Source organism: Rhineura floridana, chromosome 3 (genome assembly GCF_030035675.1).
Source record: "Rhineura floridana isolate rRhiFlo1 chromosome 3, rRhiFlo1.hap2, whole genome shotgun sequence".
NCBI classification, from domain to species: domain Eukaryota; kingdom Metazoa; phylum Chordata; class Lepidosauria; order Squamata; family Rhineuridae; genus Rhineura; species Rhineura floridana.
Window position 1 is genome coordinate 206,155,672 of NC_084482.1, and position 23,572 is coordinate 206,179,243.

Here is a 23,572-nt window from a genome sequence, read left to right on the forward strand (position 1 = left end):
ATTAGGCCTGAGTTACAGCCCAGGTGGCCGGCCAATCAGCTAGCTGTAGTGTGCACAGCAGTGTCTGTTTCTCTACTGGTGTTTTTATCCTTTGCCATCAAGTACTCAAGAAAAAGAAATAATCACCACTATGATTGTGAGTATAGTGAGGGCTTTAAAACAGTAAAGGTTAACATGGGACAGATATTTTTTCAGATCACTTTTTGTCTTTATTTCACCCTTTAGCAATAAACACTCAATCCTGTTCTACTCATCGTAATAACTGCAGAATAAACAAACGCTTACTTCTTACTGCACGCAAACAAACATGCTTTTTTATTGCTGGCTGGGCAGAGAACACAACTGAAACTGAAGCAGAGCAATGGAAAGTCCAAGGGGTGGAGACTAACTCTAGCCCATAATACAAAGTTTTAATATTTAACTCTACAAGGGTCATATTATTATACAGGCTGGGGTATTTTTAGGATCACTTAAGTATAGGGTGATAGTAACCATGAAAAATCCACCCTCAACAAGGGAAAGTCTTGTGTGAGCAGGCTTTGGGGGGCTCTTCCACATGACGCTTTTATTGTGCACTCACCCTTCCTTATGCACTGAATTTTTCAGACAGCCCTATTCATAAATTGTTCCTGTTCTTCAAACAAGGTGTCACTCTTTTTTATAGGGAGGCTGTCATTGTCTGTCATGTCACAAATTAAAAAGAAAACTTTCCAAAAGAATCTAGGGGGATGCACTCTTTTGCCCCACCCTGGCTACAGGACTCCCTGGGCAATTTTCAGGTGGGCCTCAGGGCCACAGCCTGCCCAGTGACTCCTCACTTGCCTGCCCCACAGCTGTGCCATAGCCTTTCAGTGGGACCAATGCAAACATCAGCCATTTCTTGCAGGATGAGTAAAAGCAGCTGGGTGGAGACAAAGATGTTTGGGGTGGGGAGAAGTTCTCCCTGCTCTGACCTGAAAGGGCCAGAGGCAGTGTTGAAGGAAATCAGAGAGATAAAAGGTTAATAATAGTAATACTAATGCTGTTATAAGAGGAAACTGTGAATTTAAAAGGACCAGGAAGGATGAAAGGAAATGGCAGTTTTTGAGTGGTAGGGTACAAGATACAAGTTGAGTGGTGGGGTATAAGATACAAGTACAACCTGAGAAGAAATTACAGGAGATGAGTAAAAAATACTTTGAGAGGCATGTGAAAGAGGGAAGGGGGGGAAATAATTTTTTTTTAAAATCCTTCTCCACTTAAGAGCCTTTGGATCAGTGAAGTCTGCCTAAAATGGGGAGCCTGAATCACAAAATCTCCATAACAAATGTCAGCTTGAAAAAACCTGAGCTATTGAACAAGGTAAAACACTGCAAGAAACCATTTAGCAATTTCCAAAGATGGGTTAGATCTTAGTAGAAGGTGATACCAGGGATTGCCTGCTGATTACACTAACTTTGCCTCCACCTGCCACCAATTTGTGTCAGGCTCCACCCCTGCAACACCATTTTGAGACTGATGGGATTCAGTCATTTCTAGCCATCACAAGTGGGCCCTGGAAGTAGCATGCTTGAGAACTCCCCAGCTCCACACCAAACCAACACAGACGCAGATACCCATCCTCACCCAGGAGTTACGATGGAGATGCCTCTCTGGGGCATTTCTGCCACGTTTCTTCACTATTGCATGAAAGGACGTTGTTTAGGTATTTCCAGACTAACTACAGCCACCACTTCATACGCCTTTGTGTCCACACAGATAAAGAAATCTACAAGTTTGTGACTGGTATCAGCCGCAAAGAACCCTCTACAGCAGCCTGCCTTTACCTATTCCCTTCAGATGTTTTAGGTTACCATTTCCATCAGCCCCAGCTAGCTATTAGCATCGTTTCCCTGTTTGGGCAATCTGCACTGGAATATGTTCCATTTGCACTGGAACATTTTTCTGATGTCCTAGAGCTGGGGCGGGGAACCTCAGGCCCAGGGGCCAAATGAAGCCCTCCAGATCTCTCTTAACTGGTCATCGGGACTCTCCCCAGGCAGCACCCCACACTGGCCCTCCTTCACTTCCCCTTCTGAGTGTTTTTGCCCAGCTGCAATATATCCTTGGACTCCGATAATGTCTTGCGCTCGCCTGGATGGAGGATCCCGAGGGGTGTGCGAGTACGTACAGAACTAGCCTACCGTGCAAAGGTCAAACTTAACATTTGCTGTCTGGGACGCTTTTGTCTCTGGCCCTGCCCACCACTCGCATGTGGCCCTTGGAAGGCTGCCCAAAAGGGAATGTGGCCCATGGGTTGAAAAGATTCCCCACCCCTGCCCTTGAGGGTGATCTAATTGAGTATGTTTATTTTACTTGCATTTAGCAAACAAATCTAAAAAACTTGAAACTGCCACGCTTGCCTAATACTGTCTTTGCAACTGGCATCCATTCATTGTTAGTAATAAACTTATACAAGGCAAATAAACTTTCAGTGGAAAAAGCACTGGGGAAAAATTCCACCCTGCATCACTGTCACTAAGAGTTCTCCAGCAAGAGAAAATCCACTCACTCGTCTAGGTAAAGAGTTCCACTGCTGGACTGCTTTTACTCTCAGTAAGACCCCCTCCAGCCATCCTTTTAATCGTGCCTTCATGGTGATTTCTGTTCAGTGGTATTGGGGTGGTTGTACACACTCCCGCATTCAAAATTATTTGCTCCCGCAAAAGACTGGGGCAGTCATACGGCTTCATTAGCAATCAGCGCATGGCCCATAGCTTCCGGCTGAAATCCTGTAATTTTTCATACTACAAATATTCAATTTTAATATTTTTTTTGCTCCGCTAGGATGCCCTGGCAAATGCACCGAATTAAACACACTTCTTGGTGACGCAGCGTGTTGACACCAGATATCAGCATTCTTGTGGGTTTCCTTGTGGATATGCGCATAGGTTTAGCACAGCAACCACAGTCTAAACATAAAAAGCGTCCACATGAAAGTGTGGGTGGCAGGGCGTGATAGCACAACCTACTGGTGCTCAGGGGGAATATCCAATGACAGGAACACAGACAATGGTATGGGCAGAATTAAAGTGTGGATACAATCATGCGGGAGCATTGGGATTGCATTCAGACAGGGAGTTTGTTGCATTAGTTTTCGTGGTTATAACATTAGTGTTTATGTCCCAAATTCTAACATTCCTTTTACCCTGCAGTACCTGTTGCATTATGGAGTTGTGGCTTTTTGATCAATATACAACCATGTTGCATTAAATTTCATTCACACGACGAGCATCATAGGACGTGTGGCCTCTCCCCCACCCTTTCCGCGCATGTTCCCCTTCTGTTCCCCTACAATTCAATGCATGGCAAGACAAAATACCAGCCCAAATAAGGGATGGGGGCCTCATCCATGAAAACTGCGGGAAACTTACAATGCCAAATGTGATATTCCAGGGTTGCAAAAGGATTGTTTTCTGGAAACAATTCACACGGAAATGAGCACTAAACTGCCACTAGATTCCCAGTAGCGGCTTCTATGCCATGTGAAAGATCACATAAAACATGAAAATTAGCAGGTCAGGAAGATGGAATAAAGTGCCGTCTGAATGCAGCCTGGGGAAGCACCCCTGATAAAGCAGGATGAAGTGTGAACAGTCCAGTATAAATCCACTTCAAATACACTGTTAACGCATCGATGGCATGTTGCTGCATAGACCCCCAATAAAAGAGCAGTCTGGGTGGGCCTAATGCTCAACTGAAAACTCCCCTCCTGAAACTGGAGCCCATAGAACGACTCCTGTCCTGTGGGGTCAGCAGAGGACAAATCTTTGCCCACTTCTGCCTTACATTTTATTGCCTTAAAAGTTATCAACAGTTGAGTATCAACATGCTAAGTACAGTACTTCTTATATCTTATATCTTGTTACCGTTTGTGTCCACCCCCTAAAATTCCCATATCCTGTACTATTAACAATCGGGAATGTCGGGGCGAGGGGTGGAGGGAAGAGAATTCTTATTAAGGAGAATGTCAGTTTCAAGTCTTGAAAGTAAAAAGATGAATTGGAAGCAAAAGTCTCTGGCATCTGCCCCTGTCTGACATCCTGGAGACCTGCTGACAGTCAGTGTAGACAATACTGAGCTATATGGACCAATGGTTCCATGTTCTAGAGAAGTTGACTGCTGGGAAATTCGGGTAAGAGAAAAGGAGGTACTTCTTCAACGCATAGCTGTGGAATTCTCTTGTACAAGATGATGGCTGCCAACTTCGACAGCTTTAAAACACGATTTGCAAATTCATCGAGGATAAGTGGCTACTAGCTGTGATGGCCCTGTGCTATCTCCAGGAACAGAGGGAGCGTGCCTCCACATACTAGTTAGTGGAGAGAAGGCTATTGAAAGGAAGGCATTTGATTAAGAGTTCTCGTCCATCAGATTTGTTCCAGATCTCCTCTGAATGGTCTTATACTTTCTCTCCACTGTGGATTCTCGCATGTGCCATAAGGTTTGAGCTTGAACTGAAGCTTTTCCCACAATCCCCACACAAATAGGGCTTTTCCCCTGTGTGGATCCTCTGGTGGCCAATGAGGTGTGATTTCTGACTGAAGCTTTTTCCGCAGTCAGAACACTTAAAGGGTCTCACTCCTGTGTGAGTTCGCTCATGTGTATTGAGGTTGGAACTCACACTGAAGCCTTTGCCACAATGCAGGCAGACATATGGTTTTTCTCCTGTATGGGTCCTCTGGTGGCTCGTCAGGTGCTGCTTCTGACTAAAGCTCTTTCCACAGTCCAGGCATTTGTAAGGTTTGTGCCCTGTGTGAATCCTCTCATGTGCAACAAGGTCCGAGTTCATACAGAAGCTCTTTCCGCAGACCAAGCACTTAAAGAGTTTCTCCCCTGTGTGGATTCTCTGGTGTCTATTGAGGTGGGACCTCCCACTGAATGATTTTCCACAATCTAAGCATTTAAACGGTTTCTCAGTGGCATGGACTCTCTGATGTCCATGAAGGTGTGAGCTCCTGCTGAAGATTTTCCCACACTCGGGGCATTTATAAGGTTTCTCTCCCGTGTGGACTTTCAGATGGGATATAAGCTGTGAGCTCTGACAAAAACTTCTCTCGCAATCTGAGCATTTGTAGGGCTTCTCGCCTGTGTGGGACCTCTCGTGCCTAATCAGATCTGAGCGGGTAGCAAAGCCTTTCCCACAGCGCAAGCATTGAAATGGCTTTTCCCCCACATGGCTTCTCAGGTGACTAGTGAAGGAATGGTTGTGGCGGAAGCTTTTTCCACATTGAAAACATTTGTAAGGTTTCTCACCCGCGTGGGTTTTTAAATGCCAAGCCAAGTCTGAGCTCACGCCAAAACTTTTCCCACAGTCCACACAGGGGTACGCCTTCTCTCCTGCATGCGTCCTTTCATGTGCTGCAAGTCTGGATCTCAAAGTGAAGGTTTTTGTACACACCTGACACTTGTGCAGCTTCTCTCCTGTGTGGATTCTCTGGTGGCAAAGAAATCCCATAGTCTGACCGAGGGTCTTCTCATCCAGAGGACAAGAACTTTCTTCCTCGGACTTAAGAATCCCCTCCTCTTCTCTTTCGCCAAAGTCCTCATCACCTTCCCACGAAGGAAGGGAATTCCTTTCTCGTTTTCCTGGAAGGATTTTCTGTCCTGCTTCAGGTTGATTTGCCGAAATGCCTCCATCCTCCTGACACCAAGAAAGTCTTTCCCTGGATAACCCCTGTGATTCCACTTGATCAGGTTCCTCCAGATGTGACTTCTCCTCTTCCTCATCGTCAGGTGACCATCCCACACCTGCTGAAAATATAAACAGGCAAACCTACTGTTAGGGCAGATCCCAAGATGTGCACAAAACAACCTCCAGAATGTTGTATTCAGTGCAACCAAAACACATACTTCTGAAGCTATTTTCACGGCCACTTGCTTCTGTTTTTTTTAAAAAAGCAATTTTTTTAGGTTAACAAAATCTGTACCACTCTTCCACTTCCGTAGTGAGAATGTAGAATGTTTCAACAGAAGGAGCAGATTTCAGCCTCTCCTTTCTTTGTGAGCAGGATGCACATATTTAAAGTTCCTCTTCCAGAGTCAGTTCTCAGCATCTCCAATTAAAAGCATATCAGGCTGCTGAATTAAGAACAACTTCTCTCTGTGTGAGATCTTGGGGAGCTGCAGACAGTCAGGAAAAATACAGGCTAAATGGTCTGATTTGCTATAAGGCCCCTTCAGAATAGATCAGGAAGGGGCCCCATTGCTCAGTGGTACAGCACCAGCTTTGCACACTAAGGATCCTAGGTTCAGTCCCCTGGATCTCTGGTTATAAAGATCTCAGGAGGGTGAGATATGGGATAAGCAGCTTAATAGGTTCCTAAAAGGGAATGTAAGAAAAGGGAATAAACACTTCACCTGACAACAGTACACCTGGCATGGATGTTTCTCCCACACTTACATATGCATATATATATATGTCATTCAATGGACTGGTTTGTATGTAACGGTAAGCCATGGTTTACTTAGCCTAACTATGATTTGCTTGAACAAGGAAGCCCAGTCCAGAAGACCAACCATAGCTCATTTTTCTGCCAGAAAATCACAACCTGAAACCTTGGTTTGCTTTCGACTTACGAACCATGGCTTGTTTCAACAACGGCTTGGTGTTATGTCTGAATCCAACAACCTTGCCTAACCATGGTTTGTTTGACCACCTCACCCAAGAGACTTCCTGGGCTACAAAGGTACAAGGCAAGGGAGGCCGAAATAAACCAAGCTTTGGAGAAACAAGCCAAAGCTCGTGTGCTTGCCTGTAAGATGACTCACTGTTTGCGAACAAACCATGATTAAAAGAAACCATTGCTTGGCACAGCTTGGCACCCTCCAGATGCTTTGGACTGCAACTCCCATTAGCTCAGTATTGCCTATACTGACTGGCAGCAGCTCTCCAGGGTTCTCTCCCAGCCCTACCTGGAGATGCTGGCGATTGAACCTGGGACCTTCTGCATCCAAAGCAGATGCTCTGCCACTAAGCCCTTCCCATGGTTCTGCCTCCTAATAGGGTGGCTTCCATCCCAGTACATCTGATTGCAAGGATGGACACAGACATAATATTCAATGATCTGTAGATCTGCAGGCAAAGCACCTCTTTCCTGCTACCTTCACATGGTAAATTGGTAACAGGGACCAGATGGTCCAAACATATAAAACCGATTCTGGCCCGCTTGCATTGGCTGCCTGTATGTTTCCGAGCTCGATTCAAGGTGCTGGTTTTGACCTATAAAGCCTTACACGGCTTGGGACCACAATACCTGATGGAACGCCTCTCCCGACACGAACCCACCCGTACACTACGTTCAAGATCAAAGGCCCTCCTCTGGGTGCCAAGGGAAGCTCGGAGGATGGCAGGAAGCGAGAGGGCCTTCTCAGTGGTGGCCCCCAAATTATGGAATGATCTCTCTGACGAGGTGCGCCTGGCGCCAACACTGTTATCTTTTCGGCGCCAGGTCAAGACTTTCCTCTTCTCCCAGGCATTTTAGCGTGTGTTTTTAAATTGTTTTTATATTGTTTTGAATTTTAAAATTGTGTTTTAAATTGTTTTTAAAATATGTTTTTAAATTGTGTATTTGTTTTAATGTTTTTGATTGCTGTAAACCGCCCAGAGAGCTTCGGCTATGGGGCGGTGTACAAGTGCAATAAATAAATAAATAAATAAATAAATAAATAAATAAATTACAATGGGATGATGGTTCAGATGCTAGTCCCACCCTTTCCTCCAGGTTTCCGATGGGGAAGTTCTGCTTTTATTTATTAAAAGCCCCATTTGTACTTCTATTCATTGAAAACATTCATTTGTTGCAATTAAGATTTCCTTTATGTATTTGCATACCACAATTTCATAAAAAAAATCAACGCAGTTTACAACAATGAGGTATACAATAAAAAACACATAAAAATGAAAAACGCAGATCACCAGCTAACTGTTTCAGAAAGGATTTTTTTCTCAATTGTCTGCATGAATATGGCAGCATAAAAAAGCTTATGCTGTATTAATGCTAATACAGAACACCAGCTGAATCTCCACTGGAAGACTATTCCACAATGCTAGACCAATGACACTGAAGGCTCAGTTTCTTGTTGACATCAAGTACGCTCCATCATCTCAGGAGACGACTAATGACACTCCCACAGATGATCTCAGTGATCAAGCTCAGAAATAAGGGTTAGGAGGTCCCTGAGTTACCCTGAATCTAAGTTCTTCAGAGCTTTGTAAATTAACAGAAAGATCTCGAACCTGGCTCGGTAGCAGATGGGCAGCCATTGTAGATGTTTTAACAATGGTGTTGCATTCTGTCAGCTATCTGCCCCCATCAGCAGTCTAGTCGCTGCATTCTGCACTAACTGGAGCTTCCGGACCAGGCCCAAGGGCAGCAGCGCTTGGCAAAAAAACAGGCCCAGATTGCACAACTGCTCCAGGAATGTGGAAAGGAGATGGGTTTGAGACAGCACAGATGCCAGCCAATCAGTGCTGTGCACAGCCAACTTCCACTCACAGAACCATTTCTTCCAACGCTCAATTCTGGAAGGTTAATGGTTGGTTTGAACAGAACCACAAATTGAGAGCAGCCCCACCACCCAAACTATACCACATCTTTACATGCTCTACAAGACTAAGAACAACATAAAGGAATCCTCACCCACAGCTTCCGCCTCCTCCTCCTCCTCCTCCTCCTCCTGCTTAGGTTCCTTGAAAAGCTGTTTCGGTCTGATATCCAATGTAGTCTGCTCTGCTTCAGGGAGATTTGCAGATGCTTGATGAAGCAGCACCTGAAAACAGGAGGATTTAAGTCAGAATCCAAAGCAAGGTATTGGTCTATCTAGCTCAGTATTGCCTACAATGACTGACAGCATCTCTCCAGGGTGTCAGACAAGGGCCGCATACACACCATCCCTCTAAAGCACAGTAATTCTCCCAAAGAATCCTGGGAATGGTAGTTTGTTAAGGGTGCTCAGCATTGTTGCTCCTTTAGGGGTAAATTGTAGTACCCAGGACTTTTTCTGCGGGGGGGGGGAAGCCGTGTGTTTTAAATGTATTTTAAATACATGATGTGTACACAGCACGGAACCTTTCCCAGCCTTACCTGGAAAAGCTGAGACTGAACTAGAAACCTTGTTCGCGCAAAGCAGATGCTCTGTCGCTGTACTATGGGCCCGCCACAAAGGACTAGAAACATGGGCAGTTCCTTCGGAACATGGACAGTTGCTTTATACCAAGTCAGCCTATCTAATTCAGTATTGTCACTATTATATGCATTATTATAACATAGGAACAGCGGAAGTTGCACTATACTGTCAGGCCATTGGTCTATCTAGCTGGCAGCAGCTTGCTGGGATTTCAGGAAGGGGGCGTTCTCAGCCTTACCTGGGGATGCCATTGGGGATTGAACCTGGGGCCTATTGCACGTGCGAAGCAGATGCTTTACCCACTGAGCTAAGCTCCCCTTGACATCTCTCTGCGCCCCCGCCCCCAAAGGCAACCATACCTCCTCACCTCTTTGTCTTTGCTCTCCTTGGCATCTTCTTGTCTCATCAGGAAATCCTCGGCCAGGGCCACCGCCTGGAAGCAGGTCTCCGGCCCACCTTCCCTGACCCACCTCTGGATCTCCGGCGGCAGGATGGTCAGGAACTGCTCCAGGATCAACAGCTCCATGATTTGCCCCTTGGTGTGTCTCTCAGGTCGCAGCCAGTGCCGGCACAGTTCCCAGAGTTGCCGGCACACCTCCCTTGGCCCCTCGGCCTCTTGGTAGCGGAAGGCCCGGAAACACTGGCGGTAGGCCTCCGTCTCGAGGGCATCCTCCTCACAAAGGGCCGGCTCCTTCACTGGCTTGTCGTCTCCATCACGGCCCAGGCTCTTATAGGCTTGCAGAGCTGCTCCATCAACATCTGGGCCAACCGACAGAGATATATTTATTTATAAGGTGTTTTTCTACCCCACCTCCTCTGATCCAGGCCACAGAGCGGCTTCACATAGTAAATCAGGACCACATTCACACCAGACATTTATTCCACTCTTATTCCACTTTAGACGGTCCTGGCTTCCCCCAAAGAATCCTGGGAAGTGACGTTTGTAAAGGGGTGCCGAAAGGAGACCTCCCTATTCCCCTCACAGAACTGCAGTTCTCCGAGTGGTTTAACAGTCAGTCTCTCTTCCCAGACATCTCCTGCAGTTATAGGTCTGTGAGGGGAACAGGGGTCTCCTAACAACTCTCCACATCCTTCACAAACTACCCTTCCCAGGATGTTGGGGGGCAGTGGGCTCCTACTGGGAGGAAGAGTGAGATATAAATAAATAAATGTGTGGGGTGAATGTGGTCCAGGTGGAGGGAACCTTTGGCCCTCCAGATGTTGTTGAATGACAACTCCCATCAGCCCCAGCAACATGGCCAACAGCCAGGGATGATGGGAGTTGTCGTTCAGCAACATCGAGAGAGCCAAAGGTTCTCCACACCTGCGGTAAACCATCAGGACAGTCATTTAAAACACTGGTAGGGAACCTCTGGATTGTAGGCCTTAATAGGCATGAGGGCTCCCAATCCGGCCCACAAGGCCTTTTGTCCAGGCCGTGCCCAGCTGTCACTTTCGGCAGGGACTGGATTTGAGCCAGATATCACTATGATGTCAGTGACTGGCAAATGGGCCAAAGTGGCCTCTTTGGAATGTTGGCCACTTTGGGATCTGTTCTTCTGCCCCACAGGGATCCCCCCCTCCAATCCTGATGTAAAATACACAACCATAAAATCACTATATTCCCATCTACACCATACATTTAAAGCCCTCTTATACCACTTTTAACAGTCGCAGCTTCCCCCAAAGAATTCTGGGACCTGTAGTTTGTTAAGGGTGCTGACCTCATAGACCTACAATTCCCGGCACTCTTGACAAACTACAGTTCCCAGGATTCTCCAATATTGTTAGGCTCCATCTGTGCTATACATTTAAAGCCCTCTTATACCACTTTAAACAGTTGTGGTTTTCCCCCAAAGAATCCTGGGAACTGCAGTTTGTGAAGGGCGCTAAGAGTTGTAGGGAGACTCCTATTCCCCTCACAGAGCTACAATTGCCAGAGTTTTGTGGGAAGGATTGATTGTTAAACCACTTTGGGAAATTTAGATCTTTGAGAGGAACGGAGGATCTCCTAATAACTCTTGGAACTGTTAACAAACTACAGTGCCCAGGATTCTTTGGGGTAAGCCATGAAAGTGATATAATACTACTTTAAAACAGGATTAGACAAATGTGTGAAGATAAGGCTTATCAATGGCTGCTAGCCACAGAGACTAAGTTCTCCCTCCAGTGTTGGAGGCAAAACGCCTCTGAATACCAGCTGGAAATCACTGGGAATAATTCACCAGCTGGGAATCACAAGCAGGGAGAGTCGCTGTTGTGCTCAGATCCAGTTGGGGCATCTGTCAGGGCATCGTGAGAACAGGATGCTGGACTAGATGGGCCTTTGGCCTGATCCAGCAGTCAGGCTCTTCTTAGGAAAATCCGCCTAGCATCATCACTGTCTGATTTTGGGCACCAGGCAAAAACATCCTTATTTATGCAGGCTTATGCTTTAATAACAGCTGGTATAGCACAGTGGGGAGGAGAGCCTGGCTGGGAGTCCAGAGTCAGTGAGTTCAAAGCCCTGGTTGTGTCTCCTGGGTGTCAAGGGGCAGCTAAAAATCACCCCACAGTGAGTGGCTCAGGGGTTACGTGCCCTGCCACCTGTACAGCTGTGGGCAAGCTGCATAGTCCCAAGGAGCCCAGTTGCCCCCCAGCTGGCAGTTGCGGAGAAGGAAGGGGCTGGCTTGTGCAGCTGGGGCAAGCTGAGCAGGCCCTAGCCAGCTGGGGAGGACTAGCCTCAGAGGGAGGCAATGGTAAACCCCCTCTGAATACCACTTACCATGAAATGCCTATTCATAGGGTTGCCATAAGTCGCGATCGACTTGAAGGCAGTCCACTTCCATTTTTTCATGGCTTTTAATTGGGAGGGTAGTTAAATATACCAGTGGCCTTTATTCTGCTCATCCTTCAAGTGGGGCAGGTAGGACTGGTTCCTTTTAAATATATCATCAGATGAGTATTTTAGCTTTTGTTTATAGCTGTTTTTATCTGATTTTAATGTGTTATTTTTAATTTTACTGTGTACAACGCTTTGAGGCACCCAAGTTCAAAAATGCAAATAATAATAATAATAATAATAATAATAATAAATCCGTTAGGTTAGGTTAGGTCAGGTGTGGGGAACCTTTGGCCCTCCAGATGTTGCTGGACTGCAACTCCCTTCCCCTCCAGCCATTGGCCATGCTTGCTGGGGCTGATGGGAGTTATAGTTCAGCCACATAAGAACAAGAGTTGTCTTCTGGATCAGGCCAGTGGCCTATCTAGTCCAGTCTCCTGTTCTCACAGTGGCCAACCAGATGCCAAATGGGAAGCCCACAAGCAGGCCAAAGCTTCCCCCCACACTTGTGTTCGTTATTTGGGTCCCAAGTCGTTCAGGTCTTACTATGCTGATAGCAAGACTGTGAATTCAGCCCATTAGCTTACCAGTAGTATATGTCAGTTGGGCATCCCTGTTGAGGCCTGGTAAGCGCCACATCCTTCGCTTTCTTCCAGGCCTCCGGCTGGAGGCCACTGCTCCCTCAAAGGGAGCATCTGCCTCATTCCACGGTGCATCTGGATCTCCGAGTCTCGCATCAGAAACCTGCACGACCGTCAAAAACTCCGGTGATCCCCAGCAATGGGACGGTTCCTCCTCGGGCTCCTGCTTCACCTGACACTCCATCCCCTCAGACTGGAAGAGGAAGTTCTCAGAGGGCGTCTCCATCTCTTCAGCGGCCATTTTGTCCTGCCAACAAATCAAGGACAGGGCTATGAAACATTCTAAAATTTGAACATTAAAAACCTTTGCAATCCAACCATTCTGAAATTTTCAGAGTTTTGAAATTCAGTTGTGTGGGGCTCCTTAAGAAAAGATAAATTTTAACTAACAGTGCAATCCTATGCAGGGTAGGATTGATATGTTAAAAAAAAAAAGATGCATGGTGTGGAGAAAGTGGGTGGAGAGACATTTTTCTCCCTCTCATAACACTAGAACCCAGTGGGGTCATCCAAAAACGCTGTAAGGGGGAAATTCAGGACAAAAAGAAAGGAAAGGAAGGCTACTAGCCATGACGGCTATGTTCTATCTCCAGTGTTGGAGGTGGTGGTGGGAATCACAAGTGGGGAGAGAATCCTGTTGCACTCTAGTCCTGCTTGCAGCTTCCCAGAGGCATCTGGTTGACTACTGTGAAAACAGGCTGCTGGACCAGGTGGGCCTTTGGCCTGCTCCAGCAGCCAGGCCCTTTCTTATGAGTCCACTGCCCACATATTTTCCTGGAGGACCCCGAGATCAATGATCGCCAGATAAGAAAAGCTTCTCTCTTCCCCCTTCCTCCACCTCATACATAATTTTAGGCTAGTTCACACATTACACTGAATACAGGTACAAGCTGTCTCTACACATGTACAAGGGTTTGCGTGAAAGAGTGTACACTGTTGATTTATACATCTCACCTATTGGCTACACACTCATTGACCATTACCTGTGAATCTCTGCACAGCTGTACAGCTCAACTATTTAGGGGTGTTTAGCAAGGATATATTCTGTGCGTCCGCAAATACTTGGGATGAACATTTGTACAGGTATTCACATGTAATGGTCAATGAGTGTGCAGGATGTGTACCTTGGTACACAACAGCTGATGAACTGTATAAATTAACAAGGGTACACTCTTTCACACAAACACGCATGAGAAGAGACGCTTCAGTGGAAGATGCGAACAAGCCTTTTGTGTACACCCAGCCACAGATTGTACACTCATTAATTGTTGTAAACCGCCCAGAGAGCTTCGGCTATGGGGCGGTATACAAATGTAACAATAACAATAATAATAATAATAGGGGAATGGGGGACCTATAGACATCCAGATGTTGGACTTCCACTCCCATCATCTCTGATCATTGGTTGTGCGCTTGGCAACATCTAGAGGGCTGCAGGTCCCCTATCCGTGGCGTAACGTACCTTGATTGCGGCTCCTCTTAGATATGCTGCCCCCATCCCCCTAATCTAAAAAGGTCCAAATTGTATCTTGTAAATAATTTTTAACACACTCTTCTCCAACTTTTTTTAAAGGTTTCCAAAGCCACCCACAGCTTATTTAAAAACAAATAAAAAATAATCAATGAAAAATCCCATTGCTCTGAAACCAACCATGGAGTATCAGGGCAAGCAGAGAAAACAAGGAATTCAAATGTCAAATTTGAGGAAAGATCAAATGGGACAGCAACCCATGGGACAGAAATGAAATCAAAGCGATGCGGCTGCTTGTTCAAAAGCTCAGGCAGATCAAGAGGTCTGCAACTGGGCTCTTGAAACTAATGGAGGTAGCAGATCTTTCTCTCCCCCCCTCCCGCCACCTTCAGGACCTTCAGCCTTGCAAATCCCTCCTCAGCTCTTGCAAAATGCAACATATACGTTAAATATAAATATATAGATACAGAGCTACCTCTCAGGAATCCAAAAGGAGACCCCACTTTCATGGGCTTTTTGAATATCTCATTTTGCAATTCTTGGGCCCTTTTGCAAAAAGGAAATTTAAAATACACACACACACACACACACACACAGATCCCCGCCCACCCCAGAAGACACAAAAAAGGCTAGGCAGGAAGTAATAGCCTCTTGCATATGCGTAGCCCCCCTTCCCCAATTTCTGGGCCTCTCTAGGAATCCAAGCTCGATACTTAACCCTTACATTCCTGTTCGACACCCGAATCGGCGCTGAATTAGAGCCGAATTGCTCGTCTTCCTCCGCTCCTGGGCATCTAACGGTTTCATGACTGTAAGACTGCCAGCTTGCTCACCCCGCGTCTCCTGTTCTTCAACATGTAGCAGACGCATGACAGTAAGGTTGCCAAATGGTTCACTGTTCCCTGCTCCTGTGAATTTTGCGGCTGTGTGACAGTAAGGTTGCCAATTTGCTCTCCAACCCTTGTTCCTGTGTATTTAATGGCTGTGTGACAGTAAGATTGCCAGCGTGCTCACCCGTCTCCTGTTCTTGCACATTTAGCAGCCACATGACAGTAAGGTTGCCAAGTGGCTCACTGTTCCCTGTGCTTTTAACAGCTGTGTGACAGTAAGGTTGCCAACTTGCTCGCCATCTCTTGCTCCTGTGTATTTAATGGCTACGTGGCAGTAAGGTTGCCAACTTGCTCACCCGTCTCCTGTTCTTGTGCACTTAGCGGCTGCATGAAAGTAAGGTTGCCGACCTGCTCCCCATTCCCTGCTCCTGCACATTAAAAAACTGCTTTATCTGCAGAGAAGACCCAGCCACAGCTACTGTTTTTTTCCAGGCTGTGAAAAGCTTTGTCCTGCTTACTTCTGCAGATCATGCTAGTATTAAAGGCTGAACAAGAGCAAGACAAGCCCATTTTCCTGGTCGACTGGCAACCGTGCATGATAAGAGATATGTCAACCTGCCTATCATCATCATCATCATTCTTATCATATTGTCTGTAGTAGTGTAGTGGCAGATTCAGAAGTGCAGGATCCCTTCATGATAGATACAGCCACAACCCTTCCCCCTTTTTTGCTGCTGGCTTGAGAGTGAGATCTTTGTTCATGCCTTCCCCCACAACAACAAACGTCCCAGGGAGCCAATCAGCATGAAAAGGGAGGGTGTTAGCATCAAAACGAAGTTCTATCCCATGCACAAATAATTTATGCAATATTGTCTTATGAATACATTCCCCCAACTTTTGTAATTTGTCTTTGAGCAATTAAAAAAAAAATTACTGACTAAAAAAAGGTGCCCCCCAATTAACCATACATAGATCAATAGCTGAAGGCCAATAGTGGAAAGGCTTTGAATAAGCCTTGCGCTTGGATGAAAGGTATAGTCCAACTAGTGGGCAGTTAGCATTGGCACCATCATTATCTTTTTAAAAATCAAATTCAATCTAGGGTGAATCACTTTGTGTTGCCGATGAATGAATTCTGCTAAATAAATAAATAAATATTTTTAAATCCTCACACGTAGAAATCTAGCACAGCAGGGAACAGGCCCGTTGACCCGATTTGCTGGCTTTTTATGTGCAGAGGGGATTCAGAAATACATATCAGGGAAGATGTAAGGGGTGTGTGTGTGGTTCTTTCCCTCCTTCTGCCAACTCTTCTGAGGATGACAGCAAGATGCGCAATGTGGACAAGGCTTGACACCATGGAAATCTATCTGGCATCACTAGTTCCTCACACGCTCCTCTGGGTTTCTCACTGAAGTAGTAAACCTGTGTCTGGCTTCTATCACTTCAAACCATAGGTTCTGGCGTGTGGGAGAGACTCACATGACTGAATAATAATATTTTTTAAACCCTGCACAAAGACAACTAGCATGTCAAATAAAAGACTAGGCTGGAATCCTTCTCCCCAATCTGCTAGGTTTCTGTGTGGAGGGATTTTGTATATATGAAATATGTGAAGGACCATTCTATGACATGAGCCCTACTGTGAAGCTCTACAGGCCGGAGACAGGCGTGTCAGCACAGGTTGAGGGGAAGGGCTATAGCGCAGTGATCAAGCAACTGGTCCCAGGTTCAATCTCCAACATTTCTAAGTAATGCTGGAAAAGGCCTTTGTCTAAGACCTGGAGAGCCACTGCCAGTCAGTACAAACAATACCCAGCTGCAGGGGCCTGTGGTAGCTTCTTGTATTTCTATCAACCTCAGTGAGGACTAGCCCCATGTGATGTTCTTCAAAGCTTAGAAGAAGCAATCCCCCATTCACCTTCACAGAGGAAGGAATGCCTTTTCTGAAACGGGGCTTGCTGTGATATGTGCCAGAGAAAAAACACAGGACAATGATTTATTCATAGGCAAGCGTATCCAGATTTAATCATCTACAGATTTGTATCACTTTTAAAAATAGATTTAAGTACTATGGTCTGAAGAAGAAAAAACCCACCAGGTGACAATCCTACCTGGAGGACTATCATTCTGGCTACGGGGTTGGGGAACTTTTGGCCCTCCAAATGGTGCTGAGCTTGGAAAAGTTACTTTTTTGAACTACAACTTCCACCAGCCCAATCCAGTGGCTATGCTGGCTGGGGCTGATGGGAGTTGTAGTTCAAAAAAGTAACTTTTCCAAGCTCATCATCCCTGACAATTGGACATGCTGGCTGGGGCTGATGGGAGCTAGAGTCCAACAGCATATCTAAAGGGCCACAGCTTTCCCATCCCTGCTCTAGGCAGTGAAAGTACAGATTAAGTAACTGGGATGTTTCCTGGGGAAAACACGGGTATAAGCCTTAAACAGGGATGGGTGAATTTGTCAATTTTGGTTTCTCATTTTTTTTCTATCTTAAATTCAGCCCTCCATACCAGTTTGCTTTTTTTTTTAAGTCCTTGTGAAAATGCATCTGCGCTGTAGTGTGAACTTCTCCTAATATACACATTTTTGTATGTAACTGGGTTTATAGTACACAGATTTTTCCAAAGCAATTTTTCCAAAGGCAAGGCATTTTCTCTATGTTATTTTCACCAACATATGCTTTTTAATACCTATTTTACCAACATATGCTTTTTAATACCTATTTTACCCTAGCATGTGCACGTTTGTATACGTGGCTGGAGGACAGCATTGCAAAATTCGGAGAGGGGACAATTTCAAAGAACGGCTGTGTTTCGTTCCATGTATTATTTCGGAAAGAGTGAATTGGGTAGGCCTTTAAAGGCAAACTGAATCAGAATTTCCCCCTCACCCCAAGTCTCAAACAACATTTGACAACCATTTCCTTCCACCTGTGTATGAAACACGAGTTGCTGTGTGGATGTTTGTCTGATTTGAAACCCCTTTCCCCAATCTGAGGGTTTCCAGACACGGACTCCAATTCCCATCAGCCCCAGCCAGCATGGCCAGTGGTCAGGTATGACGACAACATCTTGGAGGGCACTTGGTTCCTCACGCCTGGCCATAAGCTCTTGTACAAAAGGCCTTTTCCTCCCAGCTGGGCTGGTAAGAACCTCAGAGCAGCCCTACTGGATCCGAGTCCGTCTAATCCAGCGCCTCATTCCTCACAGTGGCCAACCAAACGCCTCAAGGAAGTCCATCAGCAGGGCACAACATTCCCATTGCTGTTAGTCCCTCCAGCAACTGGTATTCAGGGATATAGTGCCCCTGAACACAGAGGTTCCATTTAGCCAACATGGCTGAGAAGAGCCTGGCCGCTAGATCAGGCCAAAGGCCTTCTACTCCAGCATCCTGGCCAAACCAGGTGCCCCAATATGGGAAGCCCGCAAGCAGGACCTGAGTGCAATAGCCTTCTCCTGCTCTTGCCCCACGGCAGTTCATGTTCACAGGTAGACTGCCTCTGACCATGGGTGTTCCATTTACTTGCTGTGACAAATAGCCTTCCACAGACTCTGTAGTCCTCCATGGATTTCTCCACTGCCCTCTGAAAGCCATCAGCCATCACCTCGCCTCATTCTTGCAAATCCCACAAATAAATTCTGTGTTGCGCTGAAGAAGTACTTCTTACTTCTCTGTGCTCAGGCCTGGCAGCTAAATGCGGCCCTCCAGGCCTCACTGTCTGGCCCTTGGGACTTGCCTTAGGCCACACCCCCTCTCCATAGGCCACACCTCTCACCGGCCTGTTCCATGTCCTCTTTCAGAGTTTTTGCCTGACTGGAATGCGCTCTTTAATTAAGAATATCTCTGGTTTGCCTGGATGGGGGATAGACAGAGGGGTGTGTGAGTGGGTGTAGAAACTAGCTTACTATATAAAGGTCAAATTTACATTTATTGCTCTGCCCACTTTTGCCCCTGGCCGCACCCATCACTAGCATGTAGCCTGCAGAAAACTGCCCAGAAGGGAATGCAGCCCTCAAGACTGTGTGTGCAAGCACACACGCGCAAGCTGGGAAGGTGGTTCACATGCCCCTTTTGTGGTGACAATTGGACACACACCACCCCCACTCACTTTTTGTACAGGATTGGGGAAGGCAACTCTTGCACCTCGGAAGCTCCAACAAACCCAATTAAAGTTGGCAAGTTTTGGAAAGAGCCTTCTCCACCTTGGAACCGTGTGTTTAATCTAAACACAATTTGGTCAACGCAGAACCTGGACGCTTCACTGCCGAAAGAGAGCTTGTGAATTCTTCCAAAGTACTTCCTAATCGTCACTGCCCACGTCGGTTGATCATTTCCTGTAAATGTCATCGCACAGTTTTAATGCAAACTGAATGGCTCTGGTTGTCTGCTCCGAACGAGGAAATAAATCCAGGGCCTGAAGCACAGAAAGCTGATTCATCATCTTCCTCTACAACGAAACACTTCATATATGACATCAGGTGTGGGGCAGGTAAGTGTGGTTCGGGGGGAAATGACACTGTGGGCCAAATTGGTACCTGAATCTGGCTCACAGGCTAGAGGTTTCCCACCCTGGGACTACAAAGATAAAGAGGCAGAATGAGCCTACACAGCCCAGTTGCTTCATTGTCTTGCCACTAAGAACAAAGGCTGTGAATTTGGTACCATAGGTTTACACAGCTCTCCAGTTATATCATTAACCTGGGGGGTGTTCCATATTTTCTTCACACAGAATCAGAACTGACCTTCTCTACGATGGGGAAGCAAGGCCAAGTGGGCGCACAGTGTATCCCTATGTTCTTCAGTGGAGATGGAGGATGTTATTCTGATCAGGGGTGCACCCACCCTACTGGGAGTGGATTCTCTCATGAGCAATGAGATCCTGGTGCTGACTGAAACTGTTGCCGCAGAAATAGCATTTGTGTGGTTTCTCTCTGGCATGGAGCCGGTAGTGCCTATGGAAGTTAGACTTGTCGCTGAAGCTTTTCCCACAGTCAGAGCACTGGAAAGGCTTCACCCCTGTGTGGGTTCTCTGATGCAAAGTGAGGTTGCAGCTCAGGAGGAAGCTCTTCCCACAGTCCAAACATTTGTGTGGCTTCTCCTCTGGCGGGATTTTCTCGTCTTTGACCAGGCTTGCACTGCCCTTGAAAGCTTTCTCCCGCTCAGAGCAATGAAATGGTTTCGCTGTCATGTGGGTTCTTTGGTGCAAAATAAGGTTTGATCTGAGAAGAAAACTCTTTCCACAGTCTGGGCATTCATGCGGCTTCCCCTCTGGGTGGATTCCCTGATGCTTAATGAGGCTTGGGTTATCACCAACATTTCCCCCACACTCCGAGTGCATCATTGAGGAGTGGCTCCTGCGAGTCTTCTGTGGTCTATCAAGCTCTGACCCATCGCCAAGACTTTCCCCATGGCCACAGGAGGGAGATGGAAACCCTTCTGTGCGAGTTCTTCGGTGCAAAATAAGATTTGAGCTTAGGCTGAAGCTTTTCCCACAGTCGGGGCACTTATATGGCTTCTCGCCTGTGTGCATAATCCTCCGATGCCTCAGGAGGCCCGTGTTCTCGACTAAGCCCTTCCTGCACTCAGCAACCTTGCACGAATCGTCTCCCGCCTGGCCTCGGTAATGCCTAATAAGGTGTGATTTCTCAAGAAAGGCTTTCCCACGGTCCAAGCTCTTGGTTGTCGCTTTCTCCCCCATGTGGGTTCTCTGATGCGTCAACAGAGTAGAGCTCATGAAGAAGGTTTTTCCACAGTCCAAGCATGTGTGTGCTTTCTCCCCCACATAGGTTCTTTCATGTTTAATAAGGCCTGATCTCTGCCTGATCTGGCTTCTCCCACCCACATTGCTTGGGCCTCGGCTCTTCCGTGTGTGGATTCCCTGTTGTTGTCCTGTTATTGTTGTCTCTCTGAGGCACCCACTGTATATGAAAGGATCAGATCCCACCATCCTCTCCGGTGGGCTATTTACTTTCTGCCTCTCTAAAGCACCTTCCAGCTTATCACACGAGGACGCCCCTTCTCTCTCCATTGATGTCCCATTGGGACCCTCTGCAGCAGAGCCATCCAGATGATATTTCTGCTCCTCATCCAAACTCATCAGCAGTCCTTCACTTTCTGGAGGAAAAAGAGAATTAATACTACTTTTGTGTTTCTACAGGGCTTTTGAGTGTTCAAAGCTCATGGGGGCAGGGGAGGAGAGGTGAAGTTGTCTGTGGAGAAGCAGATTTGCAGAAAGAACATGGAAAGGAAGCTGCCTTAGACTGAGTCAGATCCATCTAGCTCAGTATTGTCCACAATGATTGGCAGTGGTTCTCCAGGATTTCGGGCAGGGGACATTATCAGCCCTACTTGGAGATGCCAGGATTGAACCTAGGACCTTCTACATGCAAAGCAATTAAGAACCTGCTGGATCAGGCCCACGGCCCATCTAATCCAGCATCCTGTTCTTATAGTGGCCAACCAGATGCCTGCAGGAAACCCACAAGCAGGACCTGTTGCTGGTTACCATTGAGCTATGGCCCATAGCTGATAGCTAACCCACTTTATACAGAGTCAGACCACTGGTACATCTAGCACAGTATGGTTTATGCCAAGGGTGGGGAACTTGTGTCCCTTGAGAGGTTGCTGAACTACAGCTCCCATCATCCAAGCCTACTGGCCGTGCCATTTTGGGGATGATGGGAGTTGGGGCTCCAGCAACATCTTGAGGTTGGAGATGGTTCTACATCCCTAGTCTATAATAACCGTTGTTGCAAGATTCCTGCTTTCAGATGGGGGTTGGACTACATGACCTCCAAGGTCCCTTCCAGCTTTTCACTGTTGACGTGCCTGATCATGAAGCTTCCCAAAGAACAAGAGATACCTCCCTACCCCTGCAAACCAGCCATCAAGCTTGCCTCCGCTGATTCCCACTAGTCAGCAAAACAGCAAGCACACAGAGCTGTCAGGAAGCGGTCCGGAGAAAAACACCACAGAGCTCGAGTCCTAGAATGGCATTCCACAAGGGATGCTCTATCCAGGAAACAGATGGTTTGGAAGGGCTGCTCAATAGCCCCTGTGCTGTGGGCCTGGCCCGTATGCATAAAGAAACGATGGCTTACCAGACAGTGGTATGTTCCAGTGATGGCAGGGGCTGCGGTGGGAAGGTATGAAGGGCTTTGGGGGGGATGGGGGCCACACGGAAAGAGACGGAGGGCTGCACGTGGCATAAAGCAAACACTTACCCAGAGGTCTTACATCTTCATTGTCACCTTGCTGCTTGCCCTCCATACGCATCTCCCTCAGCTCAGAGTCAGGCAGTGCCTGCCCTGCGTCAGAAGAACACACAGCTGCCTCCTCAAATAGTATCCGTGCCTGAAAACAGCAGAGAGGAACCCTGTCAGGGTAGGGGGACAAGTGTTGGAGGATAACAAAAAAAAAGGGAGGGACAGATTGTTGCTGCTTCTTAGCACAAGAACACTGGTTAAATAAACAAAGACATCTCCTTTAGTCTATTACTATTTTAATTGTTTTTACAATATTTTAGTTACTTGTTAACTGCTTTAATGGATAATTTTAATGTTTTTTTGTAAGCCGCTTTGGACTACAACCTGGGAGACCAGGGTTGGAATCCCCACACGGCCATGAAGGTCACTGGGTGACCCTGGGCCAGTCACTGCCTCTCAGCCTCAGAGGGGGGCAATGGTAAACCCCCTCTGAATACCCCTTACCACAAAAACCCTATTCATAGGGTCGCCATAAGTCAGGATCGACTTGAAGGCAGTCCATTTCCATTTCACTGAGGTTTTCTACAATCAAGTGGCATATAAATTGTGTTAAATAAGAACCTACGAAGAGCCTGGCTGCTGGATCAGGCCAAAGGCCCATCTAGTCTAATATCCTGTTCTCACAGTGGCCAATCAGATGCCTTTGGAATGCCTGTGAACAGGACCTGAGCGTGATGACACTCTCCCCACTTGTGACTCTCGGCAACTCGCATTCAGAGGCGTTTACTGCCTCTGACAGTGGAGGGAGAACATGGTCATTACGGCTAGGGGAGATAACATAGAGATGTGGGAAGCTGCCTTATACCAAAAGTAACAATGGTTACTGTAACGTCTAGGGATGGAAAGCCAGTGGCCTTCTCGATGTTGCTGGACAACAATTCCCATCAGTCCCTGCCATCATGGCCCAAGGGCTAGGGATGATGGAAGTTGTAGTTCAACAACATCTGGAGAGGCCACAGGTTCCCCTTCTTTGGTGTCTACTGGCTGATTATCTAGGGTTTAAGAATATCAGAAGACCTTGGCTGCTGGGCTGGACAAAGGCCCATCTAGCCTAGCATCCTGTTCTCAAGAGACCAACCAGATGCCCCAATGGGAAGCCCACAAGCAGGACCTGAGTGCAACAGCACTATCCCCACCTGTGATTCCCAAAAACTGCTATGCAGGAGCATGCTGCCTCTGACAGTGGAGGGAGCACATAGCCATCATGGCTAGTGGCTCTTGATAGCCGTGAATCAGAAACTTTGAATCAATGGTCAGGCAACAAGGGAACTTACATCCTTTGAGAGATTAGTGTTTGATGTGCAGCATAATTAAAAAAAATGGTCTCCAGAATTTACAAACTATTGTTAGCTTCTTCCATGGTTTCCATGTTGGGGATCAAAACAATGGGGGA

The 23,572-nt window shown here is 46.7% G+C and overlaps 1 protein-coding gene across 1 annotated transcript in view; it reads right to left on the reverse strand.

Moving 5' to 3' along the window:
- Window positions 1-222: 222 nt before the first annotated feature.
- LOC133378893 (uncharacterized) overlaps window positions 223-23,572 on the reverse strand; it is a 28,528-nt gene continuing 5,178 nt past the window's right edge. The window contains exons 4-11 of the mRNA XM_061613508.1: window positions 22,138-22,267; window positions 19,762-21,028; window positions 14,805-15,047; window positions 14,072-14,111; window positions 12,556-12,856; window positions 9,515-9,906; window positions 8,661-8,790; window positions 223-5,769 (exon numbers count right to left, since the gene is read on the reverse strand). Coding sequence (XP_061469492.1) covers window positions 4,421-5,769; window positions 8,661-8,790; window positions 9,515-9,906; window positions 12,556-12,856; window positions 14,072-14,111; window positions 14,805-15,047; window positions 19,762-21,028; window positions 22,138-22,267 — 3,852 coding nt within the window. The 3' untranslated portion in view covers window positions 223-4,420. The remainder of the gene's footprint in view (window positions 5,770-8,660; window positions 8,791-9,514; window positions 9,907-12,555; window positions 12,857-14,071; window positions 14,112-14,804; window positions 15,048-19,761; window positions 21,029-22,137; window positions 22,268-23,572) is intronic.